The sequence below is a fragment of the Alexandromys fortis genome, unplaced genomic scaffold, assembly GCF_014885135.2.
Source record: "Alexandromys fortis isolate MF-2015 unplaced genomic scaffold, M_Fortis_MF-2015_v1.1 scaffold_141, whole genome shotgun sequence".
Lineage (NCBI taxonomy): Eukaryota > Metazoa > Chordata > Mammalia > Rodentia > Cricetidae > Alexandromys > Alexandromys fortis.
Genome location: NW_026068060.1, coordinates 4,503,567 through 4,519,939, shown reverse-complemented (window position 1 = coordinate 4,519,939; position 16,373 = coordinate 4,503,567). Strand labels below are relative to the sequence as shown.

At 38.0% G+C, this 16,373-nt stretch overlaps 1 protein-coding gene across 1 annotated transcript; it reads left to right on the top strand.

Annotated features, from left to right (window-relative positions):
- Positions 1–227: 227 nt before the first annotated feature.
- Positions 228–15,052, top strand: LOC126487389 (zinc finger protein 431-like). The gene is made up of 4 exons (XM_050120130.1): positions 228–1,386; positions 6,121–6,247; positions 6,443–6,503; positions 7,636–15,052. The coding sequence occupies exons 1-4, from the start codon at positions 1,366–1,368 to the stop codon at positions 8,600–8,602; spliced, it is 1,176 nt and encodes a 391-aa protein (XP_049976087.1). The 5' UTR covers positions 228–1,365; the 3' UTR covers positions 8,603–15,052.
- Positions 15,053–16,373: the final 1,321 nt, after the last annotated feature.

The following is a 16,373-nucleotide window of genomic DNA, read 5'->3' as shown; positions in this document are numbered from 1 at the left end:
GGGTTAAGTAGCCAATCAGACATCTGCCAATCAGAGTCGGGCAGGGTCCTTCCGGCAGCCAGCTTCAGGCTTGGTTTTGAAGAGAAGCTGGCACCAATGGTTTTGCGTGCTGTGCGGGGAGTTTTGCTGTGGGAAGCTGAGCAGAGAGCGTGGGCAAGCTGTAAAAGCACGACATGGTGAGCTTGCGGCTGCTATCCCCAGAGTAGGAGGAGCGGTCAGTTGAGCCGTTGGAAGCCAGTGTTGTGGGTCGTCCCTTGCTAGAGTGGGAGCCAGTGGCCAGACTCGGGTTTGGCATGCTCCTGCCTGGTCCAGCATTGTCCGGCTGGTCCTGCATTTTCCAGTGCGGTTCTGCATAGTCCTGCGTGGTCCTGTGTGGTTCTGTGTGATCTTTGCAATTCGCTGGGCCTGTCTGGCAGCCTCTGAGTAACTCTGCTGGTTACATCTGTGCAGAGAATTTGGGAGTGGGACTGTGCTTTGAACTAGCGTTGCTGACCGCACTGAGAAATGCCGGAGCTCTTAGTGCTTGTGTTGTCTTCCAGAAGGTCTTCACTTTGAACGCTTAGGTTTAGGATCCACCTGGAGTTAGTTCTGTGGAGCTTCTAAACAGTATCTCCTGTTAGAGTAGCACCCCGCTGCTGAACTACGATGTGGAATAGTAGAACTGATGGCACGAGGACTTACCAGTTCTTAGGAGACATTAAGTCACAACGTCGAATTAAGGTAAGGGAGGGCTGCATCCCAAATACCCCAAAGATAAGTAGTTGCTAACCACACCTGTTAGAGATAAGTATAAGATGTAAATGTTTGTTATCCAAGAATTAACCAGCTACATTCTCATAACAAAGGAGACCAGCCTGATTTACAACCAGCAGAAAGGCCCATCCCTCCACTGGGAAAAAAAAAAAAAAAAAACAACAACAACAAAAACCAGCCTCTAAAAGCTGCTCAAGGGACCACTAACATAAAGATCTTGTGTGATGTAAAGGTACAGTAATTCTAGAAAAGCAGCATCTCCAGTCTTTTAGAAAACGCACTTTTGAGTCAGGATCTTCTTTGTTGCTTGAGGTGGACTTGGACCCTGTCTGTACCCCTCAGGGCATTGTCCTTGTTATGCTCCTGACTAACATTATGTAAAGCTGGCAATACACACCTGCAGCACAAGAGTACTAAGATTACCAGTTTGAGTCACAGAGTGCACTGCTTGTTGCAGAACAGGGAAAGGGTTTGTGTGTGGAGCAAAGTTTCTCCCTTCAGACCAGAAGAGGAGGAACAGTGTACTGTCCACACTGTAGGGGAAACAGACTAGACAGCAGCAAGATCACTGACTGAAGTTGAAGGCTGTGAGCTGCAGGGGTCTCCATTACAATGAGGGACTGCTGGGGCATGGTGAGTGACTTTCTCTGTAATTTTTCTGATGTATTAATTCTTTCCATGTGACTGAAGACAGAATTGGTGGGTGTACATTTTTGGGAGGTTGGCTTGAACTACTAGGTATTCAGTTTCTAATTAGCAAATCTCCAATTCAGATGTGTGCAATTCTGGTTGACCCAGCTAAGTCAGCTGAGAGTTTTGAGACACAGGCCTTTTGCTGTAACTCCATGTGCTAGCTTACAGCACTCAGTGGCTAACATGTACATGGGACAGAGTCATACACACTCTTTTATGAATGGCATTCCCTCTACCAGGGTAGTGTCTACTCCATTTCAAAGTCAGTAGAGCTAAGTTTTCTTCCAATTATTTTTTATCATTTTAAAACATCAATTCTTGGTATCATTTTAAAAAATGCATTACGTCTATCTTTCTATTTTTTAATATTTTACTATTTTAAGAATTTCATTCCATTTTCTTAAATGCTTTTTATTTATTTATGTATTTATTTATATTAATTTAGGGCAGTGGTTCCTAACCTTGGCGGTCACATCTCTGAGCTTTGGGGGATCAAGTGACCCTATCACAGGAGTGGCCTAAGACCACTGGAAAACACAGATATTTATATTGTAATTCATAACAGTAGCAAAAGTATAGTTATGAAGTAGCAGTGAAAATAATTTTGTTGTTGGGGTCACAATATCATGAGGAACTGTCTGAATGGGTCACAGTATTAGGATGATTGAGAACCACTGGTTCAGATCAATGTTTCCTGTAGCTCAGGCTCACCTCACACTATACAATTGGGAATCACTTTGAATACCTAATGCTGCCTCTGTTGCCCAGTGCTGGGCAGACAGTCCTACAATTCCTTCTAAGCTGTCCTTGACTGCTCTTTGGGAGGAAAATAGACCAGTGAATGAGTATCCTCCAACTTCTCTAGATTTTAATGTGAATTTGCAAATGAAGTGGGACCTGTGTATGAATTGAGTTCACTGACCAACTGTAAAGTAGGTGTAGTTACAGTGGAGAAGGGTATTGTAAGTACACCAATTCAACATAAATAGAGAAGAAAGAAATTCTCTACAGTGATGTCACAGGCCTGAGACAGGCCAGGGATAGTTGAAATAAACTCCTTTTTGTCTTGCATGGAAGGAGCTTTGGCCTTCTTCTCCTCCTCTTCCTGTTCTTCAGTTTAATTTATTTGATTTTTCTTTTTTCAAAAAGAAAACAAACTATCTTTTTTGCAGTTCCCTCTCCCTCCCCTTCTCCCATCCCCTTCACCTATCTCTCCACCCTACCCTCCAAGGTTAATCCTAAGAAAAAAACAGGCGCAGATTCACCTGGAAAGGAAAAAAAGACAAAATCGCCTGGCAAAACTGAGAACGTGAAAGTCGGGGGAGAAGAAAGGATGGAAGGGAAAGAGGAGGGGAGAAAGGGAGATGAGAAAAGAACTTGAGGTAATAGAATAGTTGAGGTGAAGGAAGGACAGAGATGAGAGCAAGGAAAGAGCTTTGGTACTGAAAGACTATGTTTTGACCATTTCCCTAAAAAAAGGACAAATGTAGTTTATAAGTTACAATTGCTTGTTTAATTTCCTTTAGATACATGTGGGCTCCCATGAATATTCTTTGGCAACCTTATGGTTCTTGGGGTCAAATACTTTTTCTGATGTTATTACTGGAAAGGCAGGCAGAACTCTGGGAAGCTATCCTAGAGAATTGTAGGTACCGATGAGGTTAAATTTTGCCTTTTTACCTTTTGTTTCTGGTCATCAAATTCGATAATTTCCTTAATCTTTTCAAATCTGTTTACCACTGCCTTCTGTAATGTCTGGATCTCCTGTCCAGTGCTCTGCTCTAATGCCTTCATTGAGGATTCAAAGTTAAGAAGTCTGTCCAGTAGAGATAATGTCTCATCCTTAGACATAATCTTTATAGCATGCATATTGCCTTCCTGGAGAGACATTCTATTAGTCAATCTGTCATGCCCCTTTGACAGAGTCTGATTAATACATTCAACAATGCGAATTCTCTCAAATAATGTTTCAGAAACTACTGTCATTGATTAGGTTTATGTTTTATGAGCCATATCAGCTGTATCCTTCTCCAGAGTGGTGAATCTTCCTTTAAATAAATTAATATTAGTCTGTACCATTTCTAAAATTACTTCAGTTGACTGAGTTTTGTTAGTTAAATTGGCCAGATCATTCTTCAGATTTCCAACCTTTTTTTTTTGAGAAGCCTTGTATCAGTCTGTAAAGACTGTACCATTGCTAAAAACGCCTCATTCTTAGCCCTATTGTCAAACCATGTTTTTAAGAAAAAAATATGGAGGACAAAACTAATCCCTAGAATCAAAAATAGTGATGTAGAAGGGAAATCATATAACTCTTGTAAAACCTTGCCCATGGTATAAGTAAAGGGGCTATTGAAACCTTGGATGGTTAGGTTGTCTGACATATTGACCTTTTAAATGAATAACCTATGATTTATACTTTGGATATTAAATCTTACCTGTGGTTTAATTAGCTGGATTAGGTACAATAACCATTACCTGCCAGTAGGTGTTGCAAGCCCCCTATGAAACAAACCCAGCTGGATCCAGCAGCACACCTGGAATCATGTGACTAGTCTCAATCTGATTTTAGTGTGAAATGCTGAAAGATATGCTTTGATCAATAATTAGTTATTTAATAAAAATCACAGACTATGTGCACCATGATTGGCCCTGATGGGTTAGCAGCTGCAACAGGATAGGGATAACAAGATAACAGCAGGCACCCAGCAAACTTGTATCCCATCTGAATTTCCATGCGGTGTGCGGTGGTAGTAAACAGACACTGGAGCAAGAGCATGTGGACTGGAAGCTACTCTGAGGCAAGTAATGATATACTATAAAGAACTATGGCCGATCTATTAAGAAAAGCCACCACTTCGGGAAAATTCTATATCCAAATAAATTGCTGACTCCATGCACATGCCATGGCCAGTTGAGGAAGGTCTCACACCTAGCTGAGTGCACTCCATGCTTTCGGCGTCAGCAGAGCTGGGGGTGCTCTAAAACCAAATGGTCTGGTGTCAGATGAAGGCGTAAGTCACAGAACAATCCCACACCAGTTCAGAATTATGAATAGTAAAAGGGTTATTTATTTAAGGGGAAAACAGCCCTTTGTACAAGCAGGAATAGAGTCTAGCAGCCTGAAGTGGGAGCTGGAAGCAAGAGAGCAGGTGTACGTTTAAGACCATACCAAGTGGTCTGGTATCTTAAAGGCTATTGGCCGAAGGAGCAGAATGTGCTCCCACAGCACATATTTACTGTGTTGTGGTGGAAAATAATCAGCTATCTTCCTTCTCATATTGTTATGTCTTCCCCACCATTGTAGACTCTATCTCTATGTCACATAAAATATAGTACAAACAGTTGTTATTTAGTGCTAAGGCAATTGGTAGCCTGCTGTTTTAATTTTTTGTTTGTGTTTTCAAGGCAAGGTTTGTCTGTGTAGCCCTGACTGTCCCGAACATAGCTTTGTATACCAGGCTGACCTAATACTCAGAGGTCTCTCTGAATTTGACTCCAAAGTCCTGAGAGTAAAGGTGGACCAACATTTCTGGCTTCATTTGTTTTGATATTATTGGGTGAGGGCCCTGGAATCTAGGTTTTTCACTGCTCTGCTAAGCTTCACGAACATCTTGGATCTTAAAATTGAGCAGAGAGTATCATTCTGATTCTCAGGATGGCATGTATTTATGACATTAATACTGCTTGAATATTCTGAGTCATTGGATTACAGGTATATGAACTCCTTGCTTGTTGTGTTTGTTTGATTTTTTTTCAATCAATATGACTATTTTAACTGCCTGTATGGATATGCACCACGTGGGTACCTGGTCCTCACAGTGATCTCAGAAATCCTGAACTTGGAATAATGGATAGTTGTGATCCCCATGTAAGTACTGGCAATTGTGCCCACCTATATGCAAGACCAGCAAGAACTCGTCAGTACTGAGCTATCTCCCCAGCCCTGTGTTTAATATTTATGTCAAACACTTATATTGCTAGTGTTTTCATCTGTCCATTTGTAACTGCATAAACATGAAGTGCCTTTTTGTCAAATTTTATTGCTGTTACAGTTTAAATTAGGGCAATTCAGGTTTCCGGAAGGTGAATACAGAACTGGAGTGAATGCGTACCTCTTTGTAGGATCTTCAGTTAAAAAACCTCTGAGTTCTTTCTCTTTTTTATTTGTTTGACTGATTTTTGCACTGAAAACAGGGTCTTAATATGTACTCTGCAAGCCCTGGACTTGATTGCATAGACTTGGCTGGGATTCAACTCAGAGGCAGATATACCTGCCTCTGCCTTCTTAGTGCTGTGGTTAAAGGCATGAGTCAGTACACCGAGTTTGTAAATCTTATTTTTCTCTTTTGTAGTTTTTTAGTAATTCTTGTTCATAGAAATTTTCTCATGTGGACTCTATGCTGTTGATCTGGTTACTTGTCTCTCTCTGTTTGTTAATAGATATTGCTCTTTCAAGAATGGGTGTTATCCCATTCAAAGGATACAGAAATGACAGAGTTGAACCTCTTATTCCGTTTCCTTGTAAAGTGACTTGATGATTCACTGTAATACTTATGTCATGGAATGAGAGTGGGGAACACTAGAATTATATGACTGTACTGCAAAGAAGTAAACATCTACAGTATTGTCAGTATCACACTTTCTGATGTACACATGTATGGGATATTTTAGAATGCAGTGACCTATGATGATGTACATATCAACTTCTCTTGGGAAGAGTGGAATTTGCTGGATCCTTCCCATAAGAATCTCTACAAAGATGTGATGCTGGAGACCTATAAGAACCTCACTACTATAGGTAAAAAGTGAATTTTCCTTCATGTTTCCAAATAAAGGGACAACTGTTCTTTGGTTATTGATGCTCTTTTGTTGAGTGAGAAAGAAGAAGAATGAGATGAATAAGTTAGCCATGGTTCTAAGGTTCAATAGAGATAGTAACTTAAATTTTGCAGAATGTTCAATAATATATGCATTTTCTGATACTGTATTTTAGGATGCAATTGGGAAGACCATAATATTGAAGAACATTGTCAAAGTTCTAGAAGATATAACAGGTAATTTTCATGTGCAAGTTGCTACAAATGTGCCTCTGATGATTTTTGTAATGTGTCCTGGAAGTTTTAAACAAAGGCAGTAGCATAAATAAGCACAGTTGAAAGTGCATTGATGATTATTACATTCTCCTGGAACAGTACTTCTCAATTTCAGGTAGGTAAGTTACATTTCAAAGGCATTCTTTTAAGAAAGAGGACAAGGAAACACCAGCTTAACAAATACTACCTTGTGAATCATAGTACCATGAGAATTATACTGTAGACCTGCCAATCCATTTATTTCATGCTACTCATATTATCCAGGAGGTGATAAGTATTACTCCTTATCCTTCTAATAAGCCAATAGTCCATAGTCAAGCTTGTATTACTCATATACTTGTTTCTGTGCTAAGTTTAGTGAGAGGGGCAGTTCAAATCAAGTGTCAAAGGACAATTGTTGTAGGTAAACTTCAATTCCTATACCAAAAGTCTAAGATGAATAGAAAGTCAATCTGTGAGAATTCAATGGGGAAATCTTTTATTTGTTGTTCTTCTTTTACTTTGTATACCATAGGTTACTCTTGTTAGAAGCATATGAGCATAGGGATATGAAAAAATGCAACGTGCCTCTCTCTCAGAACAATTATAAGATATGTAGTCCCCATGTTGAGTATACTTGCCGAATTTGATTCAAGTATTCAAGTAATTGGTTTTCCACCATCACTGTTAATACACCAACAAACTTACACTGCAGAAAAACCCTATGAGTTCTAGGACTGTGTAAATACTCTAGTAGTTCTAGTTCATTTAGCAAATGTAATATCAGTCTCAGTATAGGAAAATTTATGAATGCAGTGAAGGTGGTAAAGTTCTAACTTTATCTAGTTCTCTTTAGATATGTGGAAAACATAGTAGAATAAAAGTTTCTGTAAAGTGAACCATGAAATAAAGGAATTTACCATCACAGATGTCTTCAAAGATACAAAATGACACTTAGCTAAAGGACACAACATGAGTCTAAACACAGCAATAAAACCTTAATATCTGATCCCTTACTTTATAATTGAGAAAATAGTAAACTTCACATAGATATGAAGATTCAGCAGTGTATTAAGTGTGGTAAAACTTTTATATGTGCTAATTATTGTTGCAGGCATGAAAGAAATGAAATTGGAGAGAAACTTTCTGTATATACTGAATGTATTAAAGCCTTTGCAAATGGCAGTCACCTTCAAAGAAATGCAAGAACATGTACTGGAGAGAAACCTTATGAATGTAATCAATGTGGTAAAGCCTTTGCACGTTACAGTCTTGTTCAAAGGCATAAAAGAACACATACTGGAGAGAAACCCTATGACTGTAATCAGTGTGGTAAAGCCTTTGCTCATTGCAGCACTCTTCAAATCCACAAAAGAACACACACTGGAGAGAAACCCTATGAATGCAAGCAATGTGGTAAAGCCTTTACTCAACACAGCACTCTTCAATTGCATAAAAGAACCCATACTGGTGAGAAACCCTATGAATGTAATCAGTGTGGTAAAGCCTTTGCATGTCAAAGTAGTCTTCAACGGCATAAAAGAACACATACTGGAGAGAAACCCTATGACTGTGAGCAATGTGGTAAAACATTTACATGCCAAAGTAGTCTTCAAATGCACAAAAGAACCCATACCGGAGAGAAACCTTATGAATGTAATCAGTGTGGTAAAGCCTTTGCATGTCAAAGTAGTCTTCGAAGGCATAAAAGAACACATACTGGAGAGAAACCCTATGAATGTAATCAGTGTGGTAAGGGCTTTGTATGCCATAGTCATCTTCAAAGGCATAAAAGAACACATACTGGAGAGAAACCTTATGAATGTAATCAGTGTCGTAAAGCCTTTGCTCAGCCCAGTACTCTTCAAATGCATAAAAGAACACACACTGGAGAGAAACCCTATAAATGTCATCAGTGTGGTAAAGCCTTTGCTTATCACACTACTCTTCAAAGGCATAAAAGAACGCATACTGGAGAGAAACTGTATGAATGTAATCAATGTGGTAAATCTGTTTCGTGTCTTTTTCATCTTCAAATGCATAAAAGAATACACTGGAGAGAAACCCGAGAATGGAATTAGTGTGGTAAAGCCTTTGGATGTCACAATTATCTCTGAATGCATAGGAGAACCCATACTGGAGAGAAACCCTATGAATTTAATCAGTGTCGTCTTCAAAAACATCAGAAAAGTCATGCTGCAGTGAGACTATAAATATTGTTAATGTGGTAATGTTTTGTACTTTATACAGGAGTAAAACTTTTTGTGTATAATCAACCTAATAAAACTTTTGCAAGCCGGGTGATGGTAGCGCACGCCTTTAATCCCAGCACTTGGGAGGCAGAGGCAGGCGGATTTCTGTGAGGTCGAGACCAGCCTGGTCTACAGAGCTAGTTCCAGGACAGGCTCCAAAGCCACAGAGAAACCCTGTCTCGAAAAACAAAACAAAACAAAAAAAACTTTTGCATATTGCAATAATCTTTGAGTACCTGAAAAAGAAGGTAAAGTCTTCTTCTTATAAATTATTTGGTAAGATCTTTACAATCTTTACAACCAGATAACCAACATTATTTATTCTATAGAAAAAAATGACAGTGTCAACACAATCTGTTCAAGCATTATGATGTCTGTTTTCATATTAATTGCACCAGCTAAGTCACGAACAAAACTGAATTTATAAATTATATGAAGCCTTATGTGTATGTAGGATAAAGAGATCACTCTCAGAGAGCAACAGGACTGTTATATCCAGCAGGGAGATCATTCCCCACTGTAGCACAACTTCAGGTATAGTCTGACTTCCTGACAGGATTCTTTTCTACTCACAGGTATAGGTATCCAGGATACCTTTCCTTCATAGGTGTACGTGTAGCCTGATACGAGATAGTCCGTCTACCTTTCCTTCCAGAGCTGTAACACTTGCCCTATGAATTTAAATGATAATGTAACCCTTTTAGATTTTATGCTTCTCTTCAATTGTGTGACATAAGAAATTCAGGTGGCAACTTTATGGATGTGTACTTGTTCCTTTTCTGTTGTGATATAATGTCTGTGTGTACTTATAAAAGCATTTATTTTGGCCCTTGCTTGCAGAGGGATATAGGATCACCAGGAAAGTGGCATAGCAACAAGTGTCAGACATGGCAGCTAAAGCAGGAGCTTAAAAACTCACGTCCTTAAATTGCAGCATGAAGCAGAGAGTGGGAACTGCAAATGGTGTGTGGGTGTAAATTCTCAAAGCTTATCCCCAGTGGCATATTGTCTCTAGCAGAGGAGCATTTCCTAAATCTGGTGGTACCACCTACTTAGGAGGATTAATTTGTCCGACTTCAAGCCTAAGTGTTTGCTTTCTGTTTATGTGACCGAATTCATGGTGAAGAAAAACTCTGTAAGTAAGCGGTTAGATGTCTCAACTCCTGTGTTAACAGGAATGAATACTTACAAGAGAAAAATGTTAGTGAGTGAAAAAGTGTTTAAAGGGTTGTTTTAATTGTAGCTATGTGATGTCAGTTTGTGTTTGTGTGGGTATGTGAGTATGCATGCTATATATTGTGAGAACATTGGTTCCTTGGATCTTCTTGAAACAGGAATTACAGGAAGTTGTCAAAAATGTGACCTTGGTCCTGGGAATGAGCATTTCTTAAACCCCCAGCCATGTCTCTAGCATTGTAAATACTTTCTAGGTTATTTATATAATTTTGAGGTCTCTAAATAGGGACAAATTCATACAGAGAAAAACCCTATTTATATAAACAATTTGCTAGAGACTTTAGACATCATAGTTGTGTTCAGATTCAAGAACAAAATTATTTTTCATCATAGCCTTGAAGGAAGTAAATTATTTGCCATGTTCACTCAAGACTGATGTTGAAGAACACTGAATTATGGTTTCTATCTTGAAACATTTGAGGTAGATACTAAAGTGTGCTATGTGTGTGGCAAATCCATTTAGTGAAGTTTATTTTGTGGTCATTATTTCCTTCTGTGGTTTTTGTTTATCTTCTATTGTGCTTTTAACCAGCGATAGGTATTTTTTCAGCTATTATGTGTAGAACGGTATCCCCATCATCTAAGTGTTCATTGGTTATTTAAATATCAGACAGTGTGTGATCATACTTTTCAAGTAAGGGTGTCTGTGAAAGGGTGGTAGGTTGCTGTTCTTGGTTTTGTTTTTCATATTTTCACAGTTTTCCCTGAGATTTTTGTTGTTTGTTATTCATCCTGACTTGGATGTCAGTAATGATTCAGGGATACATTAGAACTCATGATGCTCATGTGTACCCCTCCTGAGTACAAGTGCAAGGGTGGATGATGCACTCCAAATGTGTGTTGTTTTGTCAACACATTTTAAAAATGTTAATGTTAAAATGCTTAATAGAAGAAACTATAAGAAACAGTAAATACTTCATGTGTGTATTTAAAGAAGCATTCTCATTTATCTGGTAGATATGTAATAAATAAGGACAATTGGCAAACAACTCTGTATTTACTACCATAGCTTGATTTTCTAAAGGGATTGAGGTCAGGTTTCTAGCCTTGTACACCACAGACCTTTCCCACTGAGCTGTCTCATTGGTGCTCAAATATGATTAGAAGAAACATTACAACAGTAAACTATTATCTTCCTTTCAGACTGTAAACATAATTTCATACAAAGAGAATAGGAACATGGGATAATTTGAATAATAAGTTCTCTTTTTATATAAAATACGTACACTATCATACATTCTTTTATTTGTTCATTCTGGGGACTAAACAATTATAATACTTTCTTAGGACCTCAAATATATGCCAGAGAATTGCCTCATTTTATAAAGTCCACTGACTTCAGACTATGAACAATATTGTGTTTCTTTATCTTTGACTCTACTATAATTCATCAAGGGACTAGGGTAGAGGACTTTCTTATTTTACAGATGGTGAAACCCAGGCACACAGAGATAAGTGATTTTTTAATATACTTAAGTGTAACTGCTCATTTTAGTCATCCCAACATTCTAATGACTCACTAGATGAAGTTGATGACAATTAAGGCATGGTACCACAAGCCTGTAACCATGATACTTAGGAAGTGGATGGAGGAATTTCAGAATTTCAAAGTCAATCAAGGTGAAAAGGATCAATGGGGTATATATGGTAGGAGGTCCATGGAACCTATGGGGACTGTGATTGACTCAGGACTGTGGTCATAGTCTTCCCTGCAGCAATTGAACTCAAGGACATGGCACCAGCAAGTGTTGGCTTAGTTATTTACCACTCAATGTTTCCTATTCTTGATAATATTTTCTGTTGAAGGCAGCCTAGGGTCAGACTCAAGTTGCTCAATAAAGAGTAAACTTCTCCTGCAAGTGTGTGTTATCCTCAGGCAGGCATGTGCTCCCTATTTATGTATCCAAAGCAGCATCTTTTGTTCTCAAACCATAACATACGACCAATAGAAACAGACCCAGGAGATTTTATTCATTTATGTGCACATACTTATTCACACATACTTAACAAGAAATGAATTGGAAGGGAAGAATTTGGAAAGGAATGGAGAGAGGACATGGAAAGTTGAAAGTCATATAATACATTTTAATTAAAATGTTTAAAAATAAATTTTTAAAAATAGCTTCACAATTGAGAGCAATGGGTGTTGTTGAAGAGGACACAGGTTAGGTTGCTAGAAACCATGGTTGCTCACCATCTCCTGTAACTCAGGTTCCAAGGGATCTGATTCCTTCTGACCTCTTTGGGTACTTCACACATGTGGGCAAACACACACACACACACATACACACACACATATAATAAAGCTTAAAGAATGAAATTCTATACAGTAATTTCGCAGTCATGAGACAGACAGCAGTCAGGGAAGGCTTATTTTGAGATTAGAATAACTCAGAACAACTGTTCATTTAAGAACATCTTTAACATTGAGGATAGGTGGCTTTCCCATATTTTTTTTGAATTGTGTTCTATTTTCTTTGTATATGTAGGACTGTGGCATTAATACAGCTTTTAAATGTGTTTTTTAGATCATACATTTTGATCTATTTATGTTTTAAACCATATATTATGATATATTTAGATCATAATGCATGATCAGAAAGATAGCTTTGCTCTGGGAATCTCCATCTGCCTAAGTGGCTAGACATGCCTTCTCCTGTCCCTATTTAAATTGTTCAAAATATAACCTTGAGCTTGAACCTAAAAGATACTTAAGGATGACATATATATAGCAAAATCTGTGCCAGGCAGGCTCCTCTTTTAACATTAACCACCACTAGATGCATGCTGTTATTAAAAAGATTTTTGCTTATTAAACTACTGAGTGTGTGGAATGATTTATCCCTCAGAAGACATATTAATTCTAGAACAGCAGTGCCTCCAGCCTTGTAGAAAAATGTTTCTGAGACAAATTTTCTTATGTTGGATCATGCAGCCTTGATCCCACTCCATTGCTCCCCAGGGCAATGACCTTGTTCTTGTGATTAAACCAACTATTTGCTTAGGTTAAGAAACTCAACCACCATTGAGTTGTAAAATCATAAATTTGAGTCATGTAGTCAGCGGTACATTTCAGCAGCAAGAAGATTTGTGTATGGAGCATGGTTTCTTCCTTCAGACCAGAATAGGAGGAATGTTTACTTGTATACACCATAGGGGAAACAGTGTAGATAAACAGCTGCAATAGTCTCCATTGTTTTGATTTTTAAATTTGATTTTCTTTAAGTGCATCGCTGCTCTAATCTCTTATTTCTTTCTATTCCCTTTTGTTTCTAGGTCCTTAGAATTTTCTTCTCCATTTTTCTCAAGTTCTGTTGATTTTTATTTCTATTTAGAGCAATGTCTCTTGTAGCTAAGGCTTATCTTACACTATGCAGTTGAGAGTTGCATTGAACACTAATTCCATCTTCTGCTGCCCAGTGCTGGAAAGAAAGTCCTGCAATTGCTTCAAGGCTGGGTCATAACTGGTCAGCGAGAAGGAATATAGAACAGTGAATGAGTGACCTCTGACTTCTCTGGATTTTATTGCAAATTTACAAATGAAGAGAGACCTTTGTAAGAATTGAGTTCACTGACCGACTTCAAAGACGTGTATGTAGTCCCAGCACAGAAAGGGATAGGCAAAAAGGAACATGAAAGCTTTCCTTCTTTGAAAGTGGCACACGTTAGAAATAAGTAGTGAGGTAATAATTTTTAGATGCTTGATTGAAGTGTGGTCCTAATTTGTCTTAATCCCAGAGTCAGATATTGGGATAAAGCTGGGAGACCAGAGAAGCAAAGGAGCAGCCACATTCACTTTTTACCTCTCCAAATTCTCAGACCAAATGGTGGCTGAGATTTTGTCTCCACCCACTTTATGTTCTTGACTCCACCCCCAGAGTGCTGGGGTTAAAGGTTTGAGCCACCTCATCCTGAGTGCTATGGTCAACTAGTGGTTAGCTCCACCCTCTAATCTCCAGGTAAGTGATTAGATTATTTGTCAGAACACAAACAAAATATCATACAATTGATAAATGTTCTGGCTGGTCATTTCTAGCATATGCAGACCAGTGATTCCAGAATGTAAATAAAAGAATTGAACTTATTATGAAACTAAATTACAGAAGATACACTAGTTTGACCAAAATCGAACTGAATAAAATGGTATTGCCCTGTCTAAAAGAACCATGTTTTTACATGTTTAAGATGTACATCCTGAGAGAAAGTGTGTGACTAAAACTTGGTTTGCTCTAATACAAATTTCTTGTTTCTGGAGCACATGGCCATAAAACCTATTTCAACTTAAAAAAAAAAAAAACAATTTTGGGAGAATAAAAATTGCATCATTTCCACATCTTTTTTCTACTTCTAAGCCCTTCCATGGATACTTCTTTTTTTTTTTTTTTTCCTAATTCATGGTCTCTTTTTTGCTTTAACAACAGTTGTTGTTTACATGTGACCTATGTTTGGCTGCAGGATTTATGAGCTATGAAGCAGAGGGATGTTTTCACTGGACATCAAGTTTGTAATGGAATATGCATCCAAGGAACACTCTACCTTGGAAGAGCAAAATGAAATACCCTGAAATACTAGAAGTGTTTCTACTAAAATACAAATTTACTTGATGAGATGCCTCTAGAGTGAAAATGGAGATTGTGCTTTTATTTCCTGGCAACCCAGTCACAAATAATTACACAAACCTACATTAATTACAGTACTGTTTGGTCAACAGCTCAGGCATATTTCTAGCTAGCTCTTATATTTTAAATTAACCCATTTCTGTTATTTTATATTTTACCACAGGGTTCATGGTTTGTTACCTCACATCTTGCTTCTTGGCTGGCTACATGGTATATAACTCTGTCTTCTTTTCTCCCTGTATTCAGTTTAGTTTTTCTGCCTAGCTATGTTCTGCCCTGCCATAGGCCAAAGCATCTTCTTTATTAACCACCACTAATAACATCTGTATAGCATGCTGAGAAGAATCCTACATCATTTCCCCTTTTCATTCTATATAAAATATTTTAACTTTAATATAGTAAAATTACATATAACAAAACAGGCACCAAGCAAGAATTACAGTTGCAATAGTTAGTCTTTTGTGTCTAGTAAAATTAAAGAAAATATTCTAACATCTATTTTATTTTTGTGAGTCTAAAGTTTCATATTTAATTTACATCATAACTAAAAAAGCCTATAACTGTCTGTCTTCAAATCCAGAAGGATCTGATATTATCTAAATAAACAGGAAGTTCAATGTAAGCAACTTCGAAAACGCTATTTGACAAAGACATCTTGCTGCCTGGAAAGTCACACAAAGTTCTTTTCTAATGTACCTATAGTATCTGGCAGACTATTCCATGAAGTAGAAGATTTGAAAGACTGTTTTGCCTATATTGATATTTGTAGTGATGAGGCAAGCAGGCCTGCTTTTCATCCTGCCTGGCTCCCACACGGCTAGCTATACACCCAAAATAACACACAAATTGTATTCATTTAAACACTGCCTGGCCCATTAGCTCTAGCCTCTTACTGGCTAACTCTCACATCTTGATTAATCCATTTCTACTAATGTGCGTAGCACCATGAGGTGGTGGCTTACTGGGAAGATTCTAACCTACGTCCATCTTGGGCCGGAGCTTCATGGCGACTGCCTGACTCTGCTTTCTTCCTCCCAGAATTCTGTTTTGTCTACTCTGCCTATCTAAGTTCTGCCCTATCAAAAAGCCAAGGCAGTTTTCTTTATTAACCAATGAAATTAACACATAGAAGACCCACCTACATCATTTCAGACACTCTCTTCTGTGCCCTGCAGAATGTCTGGCAGACTCTTTCATGAAGCACAAATTTGGAAGGACTTCTCACTTTTCACAAGTTCAGCAGTCATTTTTCTGTGGGTCCTGTGTGTCTAGTTTATATAGAATACTGCCAAGCAGTCAAGGCAAGAACAGTTTCATTCCCAAATGGCTAGCCTTGTCTCATTGAAAGTAAATTCTATAATAAGTTTCTTCAATGTCCATTACCCTCTGTGATTCGTGCTGCCAGAAGCAGACTTGACTCCCTGTTGATAAAAGTCTGTTTTTATAACCTTTTAATTGTCATATTCTGTAATTCTTTGAAGTATTGAAGATTATCTCTCTAACTGAAATATGTCTCTGTACATCTAGAAAACTTAACATGACTATAAGCTTGTCTGCTATAAATGACTATAAATCTAATTTTAAATTATATACCAAGTTTTTAAATGAACTATATAAATGTAATGACTTAAGCAAGAGTAGAAATATACATATACAAAATTAATCTTAAATTTGTATTGATAAACCAAAGTCCGTATTAATGTAAAGTATTCACTTCTATATCACATCCCCCCCCCCCCCCCCCC

What these genes read in the sequence shown, in the direction of transcription:
- LOC126487389 (XM_050120130.1), top strand. Translation starts at nt 1,366, where the DNA reads ATGAGGGACTGCTGGGGCATG. An exon ending in TGAGGGACTGCTGGGGCATG is followed by an intron (nt 1,387 to 6,120) that starts GTGAGTGACTTT and finishes GGGATATTTTAG; the next exon opens with AATGCAGTGACCTATGATGA. An exon ending in TAAGAACCTCACTACTATAG is followed by an intron (nt 6,248 to 6,442) that starts GTAAAAAGTGAA and finishes ACTGTATTTTAG; the next exon opens with GATGCAATTGGGAAGACCAT.